The 15,871-nt window shown below is 51.7% G+C and overlaps 1 protein-coding gene across 1 annotated transcript in view; it reads right to left on the reverse strand.

Moving 5' to 3' along the window:
* Positions 1–15,555, reverse strand: part of Capn2 (calpain 2) — a 51,423-nt gene extending 35,868 nt beyond the window's left edge. The window contains exons 1-2 of the mRNA XM_085843525.1: positions 15,046–15,555; positions 10,209–10,278 (exon numbers count right to left, since the gene is read on the reverse strand). Of these exons, the coding sequence (XP_085699651.1) occupies positions 10,209–10,278; positions 15,046–15,282 (307 nt within the window). The 5' untranslated portion in view covers positions 15,283–15,555. The remainder of the gene's footprint in view (positions 1–10,208; positions 10,279–15,045) is intronic.
* Between the last annotated feature and the right edge of the window lie 316 nt (positions 15,556–15,871).

Here is a 15,871-nt window from a genome sequence, read left to right on the forward strand (position 1 = left end):
CTTTCTTTTTGTCCCATGCAAGCCTTAGTCACCTTTGGCAGTTTTGTTCTGGGAGGTGTGAAGCTGTCAGAGGGCTTGGGGAGGAGGGGCAGGGATTGTCACTGAGGTGGGAGTGAGAGAGGGAGGGGACAGTGCTGTGCCATAGCTCTGTCTCATGATTTTGGACAAGTCTTTGGAAGTGCTTCCAAAGTTGCACTTTGTGCTGCTGTCCAAACAAAGGGAATGGATCATGGAAGTCAAGGTCAATATGGAGGTCAAGGTCAATATGGAGGTCAAGGCCAGCACAGAGGTCAAGGTCAATATGGGGGTCAAGGTCAGCACTGAGGTCAAAGTTAACATGGAGGTCAAGGCCAGCACTGAGGTCAAGGTCAGCAATGGCATTAAGCTCAACACAGAGGTCAAGGTCAACACTGAAGTCAAGGTCCATATGGAGGTCAAGGCTGGCACTGAGGTCAAAGCCATATTTGTATAATTGCTTAAGAGCCAAGAGGGGCCCCTACAGAGAAAGCCCTACTCCCTGCTTCACTAGACCAAATTTTCAGGGGAAATCTAGTTTCTCTTTACACCATCTAGGCTGGGCCCTGGACCTGAGAATCACAGGCCCTCTGGGGTCCCTTGTCTGCTTGGTTCCCTGACAGAGAACAAGGTTGCAAGGGTCTCAGGAGCCGGCCTCTTCCTGTTCCTGAGTCCGTGGTTATGCTATGGGTTTCTTTCCGATGGGTTCTCCCAGAGACTCCTGCCTTGGCAGACCGGCATCTACTTCTTGATGTATCTATTCCTCAACTAATCAGTGGTATTCTCTCTAGTCTGGGGTACCTGAGATGGCCTTTTATCCATGGGCCCTTGGGGTCTCTACAAATTCAGACTTTCTCTCTCCATTTTAATTGGTTTGGCCAAAGCCAGTTAAAGCCAGAGTCTGGGCTTTTCCACACCTTGGACTCAGCCTTGGAGACTCACTTAGCCTTCTGGGATGAAAAGGCTAATTGTTTCCCATTGCTCTGGCCCCTATGAGCACCCCTAGACCCCACAGCCTTCCTACCACACCCAAAACTGCAAACAGGTCCCTGTTGGCACCCCAGACCCTGCTCTAGGACAGGCTTTATGAATGGTTCCTTTAATCTTCTGGGCTCTCTTCTGAAAAGATAAATTCATTCAGGACTATGGTCAGTAAATTTCCAGAGCTGTACTCCTGGTCACTGCACACCGTGTGGCCGCCCCATGTCCAGGCCAGGGTCCCTTGTACCACTGTAGGGGATGTCTGTGGCTGGGTTACTCATATTTGCAGCTGTTTGTGGGTTACTAAGGGAAAGATGAAATATTTGTTGGGTGTTTTCTCTTTCATTTCCTTCAGCCATCAACATCTTTCCTTCCCAAATAAGAAAGTGATGCAAAGTGGAGAAGCCCCCAGGGGACCAGGGCATGCTGGGCTCTGCACAGCATTACCACATCGGAAGGCAACAGCCTGTGGATAAACTCTGGCCGCGCATTGCTTCAGTTTAGCCCTGCCATAGCTATGAGGGAGTTGCAAGCCCAGAGAAGGAAGATCCCCGTCGTTCAGAAACTTCAAACCCAGGCCAAGGTGGTGTTTAATCTTAGGGAAGGGAGAGACAGGACACAGCCCAGCCAGCTCCATCACTCCCGAAAGGCCTCCTTGTGCCTCGAAAGTTTTGATGGTTACTTTTCTCATGGTTACTTTTCTCATTTGTGCTTAACTTTCTGTGGTTCTTCTGTCCCCATCCCTGTGCATTCAGGCAGGAGGGCGCTATCACCCTCCAACCTAGCCTTAGGCTACGTCAAGGCACTTGGGCAGCTAGCTCACCACTACTAAGGACAGCCATAGAGACTTGATCCTAATGATGGTGGTGAACACTGGTCTGGACAGGGAAGAGTGGGGTGGTAGGGTGGGTGGCTGGGACTGAGTGAGGAGAGTCGGGGAGAGGGAAGGGCCTAAGGTGTAGAGAATAGGTACAGCTCAGGGTAGGGAGGTCAGTAGGTTTGGAATCTGACCTGCCCAGCCCCCTTGGGGGGCGCAGAGGAGGAGGGGTGTTGAGACTGAGATTCCTTCTTAATGCTTCACTTTCTGATACCAGCCTCTCCCAGCCTGTCAGCCCCTCCAGGCTGATATCAGTCACTTGTATTTTAGCTGCACCAGCAGTCTCTAAGGGTTTGAGAAAACAAATAAAGATGCTATTATCAGGATGTTCAGGACATCCGGCCACTCTGCAGGTCACAGGGCACCCTGGTCTGGAGATGCATTCCCACACACGTCCAATCAGTGCTTTAGAACGGAGCCAGAACTGGGAAACTGAGGAAACAGATAGACAGGCCTGACAGAAACTCAGAGAAGTCCTCCCCACCCCCTCCTCCCTTGAAGCTCCTCCCAGTGCTGGTGGGAAGCCTGGTACTCCTCTCCCAGGTGCTCAGATATCCCAACAACGCTGACACACACACCCCTCCCGCAAGCTGGCCATGGCCACAATGTTGCTGTAACCTTAATCTCGCCTCAGTTAAGCTGCTGCAATCCTCGCGGTGTGTGCGCTGTCTTTGGCATGTTAGGCATGTACCACTGATCACTGCCACCCATCTGGGGATCCTCCTCGATGGCCACCACCGCACTGTGTGACCCTCTGTGGCCTTGTGCCCGAGACCCTGTGATGCTTTAGGTGTGCACAGCTTTACCCTAATCCACCCCTTTGCTAGTGGTTCCGACTGGGGCGTTTCCATCCTTCCCACACTGGGAACATCTCAACCCAGCTGAGGGAGTGTTCTAGCAAGGCCCAGAATGCAGCTGACTTCGAAAGAACATCCCTCGCCCTCCCCTGCCCCCCACTGAAGGGCTCTCTAGCAGGCCTAAGCATTGCAGGCAGGTCTCGCCCACCCTCCTTCCCTCTCCCTTGCTAGACAGTTAGATTACACCCCTAAAACTAGTCCCCAAGGTCTGTTCCCTTATTTAGGCACTGACTCATTCCCGAGACTAAACACCAAGGTCCAACAATCATTATTTGGTGACAACGGCTAATCTGTCCAATCAGGACTTACCAATTCAACCTAGCACAGACTCTCTCTTTTTCTCCTTGAAAATCCACTCCTGCAAAAAAACACCTGCTGCTTCTTGCTGTCTGCCTTTTCCCAATCCAGAGGCAGCTCTGCCCCCGACCCCCATCCCCTGGTCCCTCCATGGTAGTAAATCTCTTTTGTGCAGAGAATTTGGTGTCTGGGTGTATCCTGTAGAGACCCTGAAGGGACTCCCATCCCCTTCGCCATCCAAGACTTCTCTGCCCCAAATGTCAAGAGTGGTACCCAGGAGAAAGCCTGCCTCCAGTCCTGCTGGGTTTGTGGCTCATTCCTGTGCTGGCTCCCTTCCTCCCCTCACTGGTCCTCAGCTGGATGGATAATAAAGATCATGGAAGCAGCTCCTCGCTGCATACCTGCCTTCACCATTACTGTCAGTCTCCATCCCACCTGGCACCTTGTGGGGGAAGGGACAAGCCAATCTCCTGCCCTAAGCAGCCCAGAGAGGGAGAGAACCCCAGTTCTCAGACAGCTGAAGGGTCTCGACTTTAAAAGGCATAAGAAGGAATGACCCAAATGACAATCTAGGGTCCCCCTGGAGCTAGCTGTGTAGTTTCCTCTAGAGGAAACACCCAGCCCAGAGCCATGCCTGTGACAGGGTGATGATAAGTCACTCTGGGCCTGGTCTGCTGTTACTCATTCCACAGCCTGGCATCAAGCCAGAAGAGGCTTCCCCTAATGGGAGTTCCCAGCATTTGTGCGATCTTCTCATTTCCATCTGGCTTGGGGAGGGCAGGAGCCGGGACTGTGGCGCAGCCCCTCCTCATCAACATAAGGTCATCGTTCTCTTGTGTAAGAAAGACCCCAGTTCATCCCATCTTTCTCTCCCCTGCTGTGGGGACTCTCTGAAAGAGGCAGAGGGGTGAGGGGGAGGCCGCAGGGGCTCACACCCCTTCCCCAGCTCACTGCCTCCCACACCCACGGAAGAGGGGAGGGGGCTCCTGTTGTCCACTGCGGCTCCTGCTCTCCAACAGCCATCCTTCCTCTCCTCCAGCTGGACATAGAGGGATGCAAAGAATGCGAGCTGAGGCAACTAGTGCAGGAGTAACACCAGAATGGTGGAGGAAGGGTTCTCTCTGGTCTCCAGAGGGACAGAGGAACCCCCAGAGGCCCGGGTCTCACGAGCATGTTAAGAGTCAGAAGTCTCAAGATGTCCTGTTGTGTGGGAAAAGGAAAAAGGATTCCAATGTCCTCACGGCTCCCACTTCACAGATGGGTAATTGAAAACTGATGACTAACAGTCCCAGGGTGCTGGAGGCAAGCACAGGAGCCCAGGCTGTGTGTTGTAGGAGCCCAGGCTGTGCAGTACAGGAGCCCAGGCTGTGCAGTGCAGGAGCCCAGGCTATGTGTTGTAGGAGCCCAGGCTGTGTGGTATAGGAGCCCAGGTTATATGGTATAGGAGCCCAGGCTGTGCAGTGTAGGAGCCCAGGCTATGTGGTATAGGAGCCCAGGCTGTGCAGTGCAGGAGCCCAGGCTGTGTGGCACTAATAGCCTCTGGCTCTGGGGAGGAAACAGCCGGAAGATGTGACCGTTACAACTCCAATGCACTGGAGCAGAGGAATCTAGAACTTTCCCCAGTACCACACCCCTCTGTCACATCTCTCTCTGACAACACCATGGTCACCACGCTGGGTGCTGATGCTGGTCCTATCCAGGCATGGAAGATGGGCAGGGTGATGAGACCTCTGCTGAGCACACTCCCCTCTGACACTCTCCCTGAAGATCTTATTAAACCTTTCCCACGTCTCAGCCTTTTGTGTGCTGTAAATCATTCCATTTCATCTTCAGGATTTTTATACTCATTTTATGGAAGAGCACTCTCGCTGTTCAATATGACTGAGCTAAGGAGCTAGCCTCTAATCTGGACACCAAAGCTCCACCCTCTGCTGCACTTTCCACTGCCATACTCACATTTAGTGGAATTTAAATAAAAACTACAAGTTTAGTTCCTCTACCAGTCATGACGGTGCACACCTATAATCCTCGTATGTGGGAAACCGAGGCGAGGCAGGAAGACCTTGAATTTAGAGAGTGAGCTATGCAGTGAGACCTCACTTCAGAAAACAGAAGACCAAGTCCAGTTCCTCAGTTGCACACCTCACGCTTTAAGTGTCACTTAGCGACACGGCTGGCGGTTAGCATACTGGGTAGCGTAGCTGGACATTTACATCATTGATAAGTGCTCTGTGGGGACAGAGCTGGTCTAGTCTGTTTCATTACACACCTTCTAGGCCACCTCTTCCTGGGACTCACCATCCACACAGTGTTGTGGCCAGGATCCCACTGGACCTCACAGGACATGAAGTCCTAACTGCTGGAGCCCTGGAGAGGGGCTTTCCCAGAGCTAATACCGGTGGGAGCTGAGGGAGAGCATGGTTCCTGACTTAGTACTCTGCTCTTAGGCATAGTTGTGCTGACAGATTTTAAAGTCACAGAATGTTGCAAGTGTGGGCCTTAGGAAAATCTGACCCAACCCTTTCTTCTCAGACATGGTGACTGGGTCGATACAGGGGTGTGGCGTGGCACCTAGTCACAGACAGCTGGTGGCAAGCCAGACAAGCCAAAGATCATATCCTGATCCAGAGACCTAGAGCCCTGTCACCCTGCTACCTACTGGGCACGCCACGGCTTCAGAGGAGAGTCATGGATAGCTGGAAGCTCTGATGGCTTCCCACCACTTCTGCTACCACAGTCAAGCACAGAGCTGGAGACCAGGCGGAGCTGTAGCCTTGCTGTCTGATGTCCAAGGCTGGAGCCAGCCAGGCCAAGACAGGGAGGGCTTTGGGAAAAACAGCAGCTTAGCCTCCACCAGAGCCAGGCTTCTGCTGCCTTAGCTACAGCAGGAAAAACATCTGGGAGGCTGACAGCAGCTTTGCAAGTGTTTGCAGCAGAAAGGAAGCTGCGGAAGCCATGACTCATAGATGCTAAAGTGCTCCGGGAGGGGCCTCTATGGGGCAGGGCAGGATGAGAGATAGGGGCTGGGGTGGGGCTGGTAGAAGAACCGTGAGGAGAGAAGGATGGGTTCGCTTTCTTCATCAAACCAGCCCACACCAGTTTTCTGGTCATGGCTTCTTTTTTTTTTTTTTTTTTTTCTAAACTACAGGCAGCTGTTGCTACTGATGCCGCCTTCTTCTTCTTCTTCTTCTTCTTCTTCTTCTTCTTCTTCTTCTTCTTCTTCTTCTTCTTCTTCTTCTTCTTCTTCTTCTTCTTCTTCCTTCTTCTTCTTCTTCTTCCTCCTCCTCCTCCTCCTCCTCCTTCTCCTTCTCCTTCTCCTTCTCCTTTTCCTCCTCCTCCTTCTTCTTGTTCTTATACTACTACTACTACTTTTTCTCCTCCTCCTCCTTCCTACTACTACAACTATGATTATTATTATCATCATCATTAAATTTGGTGTTTCTGAGGTAAGGTCTTGCAACATAGATCAGGTTAGCTTGGTAGTAATCCTCCTGTCTCAGCTTCCTGAGTGCTGGGATTGCAGGCATGCACCACTGTGCTTGACATCTCTATATATTATGTTAAAAGAGATGCCTGCAAATCCTAAGAGAAGAGCATCATACAAAATTCTTGGCTGGTATTCTTTGAAACTGGCACGTTTAACAAGAACAAGACAGGACTGAGAAGCTGTCACAGTTGAGAGGTGCCCTGGAGGCCACAACAGCGATGAAATGTGGCATTCTGGAGAGACCCTGAGATGCAAAGTGTCACTGGGTAAACCTGAGGAGTCTCTGTGAAGCACTGACCTTAGGAGAATGCACTGATACTGGTTCATCTATGGTAGCAAACGTATCACACTCATGTGTGATGTCATTAAGACTGGAAACTAGTTCTGATTCTCTGCAGCACCTCCTTGGTTCTTCTGTAAATCTAAATTTATTCTAAAAGCACAAACTTTTATCTATTAAAATGAAACAAACAAACAAACAATACCTATTCCAAAGGGAATGCAAAATTCACAAAAGATGGGTGGCCTGCCCAAATCATAAGGGCTCCTCCGTGTGGAGAGAGTAAGACCAGACAGACCCACCTTCAGGGCCCCAGCTCCCACAGAGCTGCCTTCCTGCTGCATCTCTAATGAGGGAAACACAGGGAGACTGTCCAGAAGAGCACCCAGCAGCTAAACACCGCCTGGTAGGTGTTCTGGGAGCCAAATGAAGGTGCAGCCAAAGTGGCCCACTTCAAGGGCCCAGAGATCACAGACCTGCCATTTGAACAGCTGTGTCAGCACTGGAAACCATATGCTCTCACTTGGCCCTCAGAGCCTGCTGGGCACAGGATCCATCCTCATCAGCAGTTACAGAGTGCATAGTGGCTGGCCTCTGAGCCAGCCTAGCTGAGTGAGGTTCAGCCTTTCCTTCCCAGCCTTCCTGAAGAAGGGCAGAATCTTTTCCTGTGCTGAGTCCATGCCTTGGCCAACCACATTCTGCAATGCAGGTGGGAGCACCTCTGTGCCTCTGTGTGTGCCCATGCACACGCACATGAACACACACACACAGATAGGGAGGGCGGGGGAGAGCATTTGAGGCAGGGCCAGAAGCTGAGTCTCCCAGGAATGCAGGTGAGAGACTGAGTAAAGCACTTGAGGGCAGCACTGTAAGGGGTGTGGGAGGGTGTGGACAGATGCAGGGACATGTGTACAAGTCCAAAGAGGGCATTTGCCCAGGCTCACTGGGCCAGTGAACACATTTGGGTAGGGAGCACAGATGGAGAATATGAAATATCCTCTCTCAGCTCGGCACCGAGGACTCAGACCCCGTCAGTTATAACATGAGTGCAGCATTTGGCGTCAGACCAATGACTGGGGCACAGCCTTACATGGACCCTCCTGCCTCTGCGCTTTGGGTTTTCAGATCTGCATAGCATGCGTAAAACTGTCTACTTGGGATTTGGGATGCCACAGTGTAACCAAACCCAACCCAACCCAACGCCGCCGTCTGGCCCAAACACCATTGTTTCACAGGCGATCCCTTTTGCTCACCTACCGGACCAAGGAATGGGAAAAAGCCGGCTGTGCACAGGCTCGATTTTATTGATTGACTGTCTGCTGCCACAGGGATTGAACCTAGGACCTCATCCATGCATGCTGGCCAAGCACTGTACCGCTATCCCACCCCACAGCAAGAATAGCTTTCGAGGGCTGAATGCCACATACCAGTGGGTTTGATAGCATCTTATTTTCCTTCCTTCTGCACTTTGGGACAACTGAGGTCCCCAGGGATGACTGGGCCATGATCTCCCAACTACTGACATTACTGGAACCCGTGTCTCAGCCACAGCCCTGTTCTGTCACTTCTCAGCCTTTTGGGATTTGGAGATGTTAGTCCCAACCCTGCTGAGCCTGTGTGTCTGCCGCAGCCCTTCTATTGCCTCTGAGCCTTGTGGGACTTGGCGATGCGACCCGCCCTTCAGGATCTCATGCCCAGAGGTCAGCGTAAGTGTTGAGAGTTCAGTAAGCCACATTTCACCACCCATGATCTCCTTAGAGTCTTCCAGAATAAAAAACCAAAGGAAAATAAAATGGCTTATCTGCTACTTCCAAAAACCTTAAACGCTAGACCAATTACAGAGAAACTTTAGGAAGGTTTACATTTCTCTTCTGGACATATAGCAAACAGCTTCTCCCAGGAGTTTATCCCGTGTGGCCCCTCCCAAACTGCCTGATGGAACCAAAATGGGTCTTTTGTTTTGTTTTGTTTTGTTTTGTTTTGTTTTGTTTTGTTTTGTTTTGTTTTGTTTTGTTTTGTTTTGTTTTGTTGAGACAGGGTTTCTCTGTATAGCCCTGGATGTCCTGGAACTTGCTTTGTAGACCAGGCTGGCTTCGAACTCAGAAATCGGCCAGCCTCTGCCTCCCAAGTGTTGGGATTAAAGGCGTCTGCCACCACTGCCCGTCGAGAAATGGGTCTTAACTCAGGTACTTGTTCCGTGCGGCTCGTCCCTTAGGCTGTGGGCAGACTTTTGAAGTGGCTATATAGTCTTCACTAGCACTCAGCAACTGCTGTATTTTCCTAGATCCTTCAAATGCTCCCAGGTTGGTCAAAATCTCAATCAACTTCCAGCCCTGTCATCTCCATGTCCTCTAAGCAGTGGCTTGTCCCCACAGGACCCTAGGATGTCTGGTCTGCTCTCTGTCCTGGGGAGAGAGGGCAGAGGTGGGAGGCCTGCTTTCTGCAGTGAGAAAACTCTGTGGAATTTTAGGAATCCTCACTCAGCAAAGTTGTGTTCCAACTGGGTTCTGCTCTCTCTAGAAGCTGCCCTGTCCTGAGAGTTTGCACAGGCTAGCACATCCCCCACAGGGTGGTACTTCTGCAGGCCTCTTTCTAGGGAGGCCATCTGGGCACTTAAAGCACGAGTGCTGGGGTCAGACAAATGTGCCTGTACACCAGGCCTCTTCTCTCTGGTATGGCAATGCTCATCTATAAAATGAGAGCGATCGGGGGTATCTTAGAGTGTGGGCAAGCATGGTTTAGTGACCGGTTTATTAAATGGTGGCTGCCATCAGTATGAGATCGGAACCCCTATGAAGTGGGCACAGGAAGGTGGTGGATTCTAGAAAACCAGTTTTGTTATAGTGGACTTGTCTGGGAAGCCCACTGAGGCAGATAGCAGGCTTCTGGTTTATCAGAGCAAGTAATCTGTCCAGAATAATTAAAGGGTCATGTTTATTACATAGAAGAAAAAGTGAAGGTGGATTATCATTGCTGAGACTCACCAGATGCCTGAGGTGGGGTGGGGCGTTCAGAAGCTGGAGAGCCTAGAGCCCTCATTCTCAGACAGGGCCCTCCCAATCCTGACTGATGCTTGGGTTAGTTTGAATCATTCCGATTGTTCACACTGCTTTCCCTGGTGAGCTCCTGCGGGGGGGGGGGGGGGGGGGGGGGCGGCAAGGCAGAGATGGCCCTGGTGCTTCCCACTTCCTCTCAGCAGTGAAAGGATTCCCCTTCCTTCACACTGAGTCACTGCCTCCTCTCGGACCTGTCTTGGACCTCACAAACCTTCCGTTTTAGCATTGTGACTGGCGAGGGGGCAGCCCCAGGAGATAAGAAATCTAGGGAAATGGAAGTCAACACACAGCTTGGGGGAGAGAAGCCACAGAACTTGCAGTTGACACAGCACAGCTTGCTCCAGACCCCACTACTTACCCAGGGCTCCTTGGCAGATGTCTGTGCGGGTGGCTCCTCCAATAATGAACTGGGGGTCAGCGCAGATCTCCTGGAAACAAACGCACAGAGCATGGTCAGCACGGTGGCCAGGAGCCTCGGTTCCCAGTGGGTGCTTCAAGCCCCTCCTCATGCTGCTCATCTCTGAGGAATGTTTCATAGTCAGACCTCCATGCTAGGAGGAAGTCCTATGACCCTGCTCCATTACACTGTTTACCAGGGCCAGGGAATGCATCCAGCATCCTCTGCCAGGTGTTGGGACCTTCCACACTAAGTGGCCCCTGCCCACCATTTTGGCAGCTTCTCTTCCGGGCATGCACGCAAGTGGTTGGGTTTGCATGACATTCATTTTGCCTACATTTTCCAAATGAGTTCACATTTCGTTATCTTTTCCCTCTCCTTCTAGGACAAAGCCTCTCTCCCTCATGTATCCCCACCCTTCCCTTTGAGTTCTGTCCTAGAGTTTTTGAGAACCTAAGTCTGGTGACACTCACGGGTCCTCCTGCATCTTTCTAATACACTTGTTTCTTGGGGACAGGCTGAATCCAGCCCTTCTGCCTTCTCTCAGCACTTGGAGAATTCGTGCATTCTGTACCTGCTATGCAAACACTGCATGGAGCCTTATCTCTTGTAGCGCTTTAGCGACTCAAGATGAAATCAGCTCCTATTATATGTGGAGAACACCTAAGGAGGTAAAGTGATTGCTCAAAGCTTCTCGTTTCCCCAGTGGCAGAGACAACTGGGATTTGAACTCATTGGTGTCAAGTGCTAATGCATTTATGCCTCTGAGGAGGTTGCTCCCTACAGCCAACATGGAAGATCTCGGCCCTCCCACAGGCTCCAGGGTGTGTTTCCCGATTCTGAAGAGCTCCACCCAAAAGCCACAAAGGAAGTCAGGCCCCAAATCTAAGCTGGTTTGTAGGAGTTTCGCATCTGCACAGTGTGGCTTGGCTCTTGGCACTATTCTGTCTACCAGGGGTCTTCTTCCCTGAGAGCTGGGTCTGTCCTGGCAACCTCCAGCACGCCAGCTCACAGAGCATGCTCACTTCCTGCTTCCCCATCAGTCTGCCTGCCGGATGCAGGGGCAATGAGAAAGCACTTCTGTCTGAGCAGGGAAGCCAACTTTTCCTAAGGCCTGCCAGGCAAGCACTTAACCCTGGGAATGGAACAGACTGGACTCAGCTCCAGGAGCCTCTGTTACACTGATCATCCAGGGGCCAAGCTCTTACCCCAGGAGGAGGGCTACCATTATTCTTCAGAGACTGCCTCAGGATCTCCAGAGAAGTCCAAGTTCAGACTTCACAACCTGGATATACTTTAGAAAACTGAGCCCCAGTCACAGCCTGTGGAGCCTGGAATTAAACATGATGTAGCCATACAAGAAAGGAGGGAGGGCTTAAGCCTTGGATTCTGACAAGGCAGTGAGAATCTCAGCCCTGCCACTTACTGCATAAGGCCTAGGATGCTGGTGGGTTACACGACATCCTGAAGCTTGTTCATCTGCATCTGTACAATGGGTTTGAAGAAGACAAATGTACCACCCACACAGGACTGTTCTCAGGGTCAAGTGAATGGCCTTGACAAGTATTCTATCACGACAGCTGAGAGGACCTGAGGTGCCATCCTCGGACGGTGCTGGGCCACTTGTCACTGTGGCCTAGCATGGCCACTGACGTCAGTGTGGCTTGGTCATGGTCTATCTCATCTCTTTGCAGTGGAGAGCTCTCTTGCCAGTGTTAGGACATTCTCTCCGGAAGAGTTGTCAACCCCCAAACCACCAACCTGGCTAATCAGCTCCCTTGCCTACCTTGCTTTCTCTGGATTGCTTCAGTCTTTCTCAGGGGGTCACCTTTAACCCCTTCCTCTCTTATGACTCAACCTCTAGCAAACTCAAGTCGTTCACAGCTGAACAACTCTTAAATCAAGCCACAAGTGTTTGTTCTCTCTCTCTCTCTCTCTCTTTCTCTCTCTCTCTCTCTCTTTCTCTCTCTCTCTCCTCCCCCTCTTTCTCCTTCTCCTCCACTCTTCTTTTCCTTTAGACATCCTTTTTAAATAAGTGAAACACCTGGTTCCCTTCCATTTCTCCTCCTCCAGGGTCAGCAGCCTGTCTGGTCCCTTCCCTTCTCCCATTCATTGACTTTGCTCTATTTCAGTCTCCAATAACCAGCTAGTGACTCCAGTAGCCACTTTATTAGTATTGTTATTATTATCATTTTATTATTGCTGTTGTTATTCCTGCTGCCTGGCCCCACCAGGGTATGACAGGCAGGTCAGGACAGCCAGCCCAACCATGGATGCAGACTTGATTTGTTCTAAGCAAGGTTGACATTCCCGAGCTTTGTTTTTTCCAACTGTCCGATGATGTGTGTAGCCTGCCCTAGGCAGTGTCCCTGAGGTGGCTCTGGAACTCTGTCTTTCTACTCAGGAGGCCCAAAGGCTTTACTATCACCTGTTGAAGGACACTTCTGCCCTCTCTGGGCTTCAGAGACAGAAACTAAGTATACGGTGCCTGGAATATAATAAGTGTTCAATAATTGCTCATTGATTGAATGGAACGTTGGTGGACTCAGATGTGTGTGGGTTGTGAGCATGCCTCAGCCTTGAGTTTCTGCTTTGACTTCCCTTCAATGGTGTGCCATAACCTGGAATTGTAAGCCAAGTAAATTCTTTCTTCCCTTCAGTTGCTTCTGATTAGGGTGTCTCCTAACCACAGAAATGATAAAAAGTAAGTCATAAAACAGTATGTAAATGTGAGGAATGTGTTCTCTGGTATGTGAATACTCTCCCCGGCCAGGATGTCATCTGAAGCTCACAATGACTGTTCATTCATTCATTCATTCATTCATTCTTCAAACAGTCAGTGGTTTGTTGTGGATGTCAATGCCTGGGCTAGAGTAAGCACTCCCTAAATGCTGGTGAATGAGTGAATGAATGAATGGATATTGAGAAGGGATGCTACTCCAGCAAGACACTGAGAGCACATGGCAAATAACACAGAACAGCTCAGCGAGAAGACATGTGACTGCGTGTGTTCATGGTGACAACCCCAGGGCAGGAATGTGCACAGGGCAGAGAGCAGCAGGGTGAGGAAGGACTCTCTAAGGAGGAGACTTTGAAAGAATGTAAATGAGCCAGACTTGGGGCAAGAGCATGCCTGGGAGATGAGAAGGGTAAGAGAAAAGAGCTGGGTGTCTCCAGGAAACAGAAGCAGCTGCAGCAGCTGCACCAAGTGTGGTAGACAAGAGAGAAAACAGAGTGGCCTCATTGGTCTTACTTTTATCTTCTTCATTTAATGTTGAGACACAGTCTTACTGTGTAGCTCAGGCTAGCCTAGAACTTACTAAACAGCCAAAGCTACAAAGTGTCTTGAGGGCTTCAATCAAGGGTGTGTACCACCACGCCCAGCTGAGGTGAGGAAGGGAGAGCCAGTGACTCACCCGGGGTATCCAGGTGCTCTGAATCCTGCTCCATAGAGACTTCTCTAGTCTTCCTTTCCATTTATCTTTAAACTTGAGTCAAGGTCTCATGTGGTCCAGGCTGGCCTCAAATGCACTCATTGCATAGCCAAGGCCAGCCTCCATCTTCTTCTGTTGTTATTGTTTATTTTGTGTGTGTGCGCGTACTCCTGCCTGCAAGACTCTGCACGTGTGCGCCACAGTGTGCATATGAAGGTCAGAGAACAATTTTGGGGGAGTTGGTTCTCTTTTTCCAGGTGGGTTCTGCGATAGAACTAAGGTCAATAGGAATGACCACCAAAGCCCTTACTCAATGAGCCATCTTTGTGGCCCCAGGCTTTGAATCTCTCATCCTCCCTTCTCCACCTCCTGAGTCCTGGAATGGCAGGCATATATCACCATGCACCTGATTTTATATGAACCCAGGGCTTCATGCTTGCTAAGTAAAGACTACCAACTGAGCTACACCCCCGCTAGTCTCTGGTACTTTCAGACTAGACTCAGTAACAAAAGCAGCCTGGGGGAACCAAGAGTATGGAAGCAGGGTATGAATGTCCATTGTCCTAACAGGCATCTAGAAGTTTAGACTTCCTCTCGGTTCCTGGGAAAAGTCAAGTGAGGGTCCCATGGGCATCCACTGGCGATTGAAACCACAAGGGAACGGGAAGGGCTTAAGGGCAGAGACTCTGAGGGTTAGGACAGGAGCATCTAGGAATTGAGCAGAGGTTGCCGGGTGAGGACTCTAGGTCATCAAAATAATGAGTAACAGAATCATTGGAGCCCATCCATTCTTTAAGCTACCCTTCAGTTCTTTAAGTTAAAGAATCCTCTAACTGCACTTTGAGAACCAGACAAAACCCACGCTGGATAAATAAATGTACTTGCATTTACAAGTGCCACATGTACCTGTGACCACCTTTGTCAGCCAGAGCCAGGCTGTGCCCGCCCCTTGCTCCCACCCACCCAGCAGTCTCGAGTCTTCTATCCTACTCTGACATCCCCACCCCCACCCCCTACAGCCGACCGGTGTCTCCACCCTCACTCAGATCACCACTAGAGTCCAGTAAAAGTTTCACCACAGCGGCCCTGTGTCCCTGCGGCTTTGTGAAGCCGAAGGCAGCCTCCAGGGCGTGTCCACTAATGGGATTTGGGGTCCTGTCCTGCGAAGCGCTCTGCGCGCAGCTTGGGGCAGGTCCACTGGCTGGGCCTCAGTCTGCATAGGGAGTCCCCTTAGCAGCAATCGCGGAGCACTAACTACTAAGCTAGGACTACCGAGCCGGGGAGCCAGGGACTCGCAGCCTCCCGGAACCCCGAGTGCCCTTCCAGGCCCTGCCGGCCCTGCCTGTTCCCCTCGCGCTTCCTACCGTGGGCCGCTTCCATTCGATGCCTCGAGTTTTGCTGGAGTAGGGCCCCAACTCCTTATAGCCCAAGGATGACGGCAGGGCGGGGAAGGAAGGATCCTGGAAGAGCGCCCCGGCCTCCAGGCACTCGTTCCGCAGCGTCTCGTAGTCCTGGTTGAGGTACTTGATGGCTCTCTCGTGCGACCCCAGCCCCTCGGCCGCTTCGCGGTCCTTGGCCAGCTTCATCGCGATGCCCGCCATGGTAGCGATCCGGTTGGCGCACTGCACGGAGAGAGGGGTCGCGGAGAGGCGGGGCACGGCACTCGGCTGGGGCGCGGCCGGGCCCGGGGCGCTGCAGCGGACTGCGGGAGCCGCTGCTGCGGGGATGATTCACCGGCGGGAAGCGCCTGGGCCGCGCGCGGGGTGTGGCCTCCGCCTCTCCAGGCCTGCTCGGCGCCGGGCTCCGGACGCGGCTCGCCGGCGACCTGCACAGTGCCAGCCGGACCGTGAGGACTACGGGGCCGATGCTGCCACCTTCGGACAGCTCTCGGGATGGCGCGGCCCGGTGGGGAGGGCGAGCAGGGGTGGGGGTGGGGGGACGACAATCGCAAGTTGGGGCGCAAAAGTTGTCAAACCCCAGCCACTGGGGAGGAAGGCTGGGCGAAACTCAGCAATGACTGTCCAGAAAACATCCAATGAGTCAGGAGCGGATGAGGGAGTGAGCGCGGAGACTAAGCCAGTTGCCACTCATAGGGCTCAGGATCGAAAGAGAGCTCTGCAGGCTCTGGGCACACCTACCACCCCCAAATTTGTGAGAAATGGCTACTGGTGTGCCCATTTTACAGATGAG

Source organism: Mus caroli, unplaced genomic scaffold, assembly GCF_978045245.1.
Source record: "Mus caroli unplaced genomic scaffold, Mus_caroli_1 scaffold_1, whole genome shotgun sequence".
Lineage (NCBI taxonomy): Eukaryota > Metazoa > Chordata > Mammalia > Rodentia > Muridae > Mus > Mus caroli.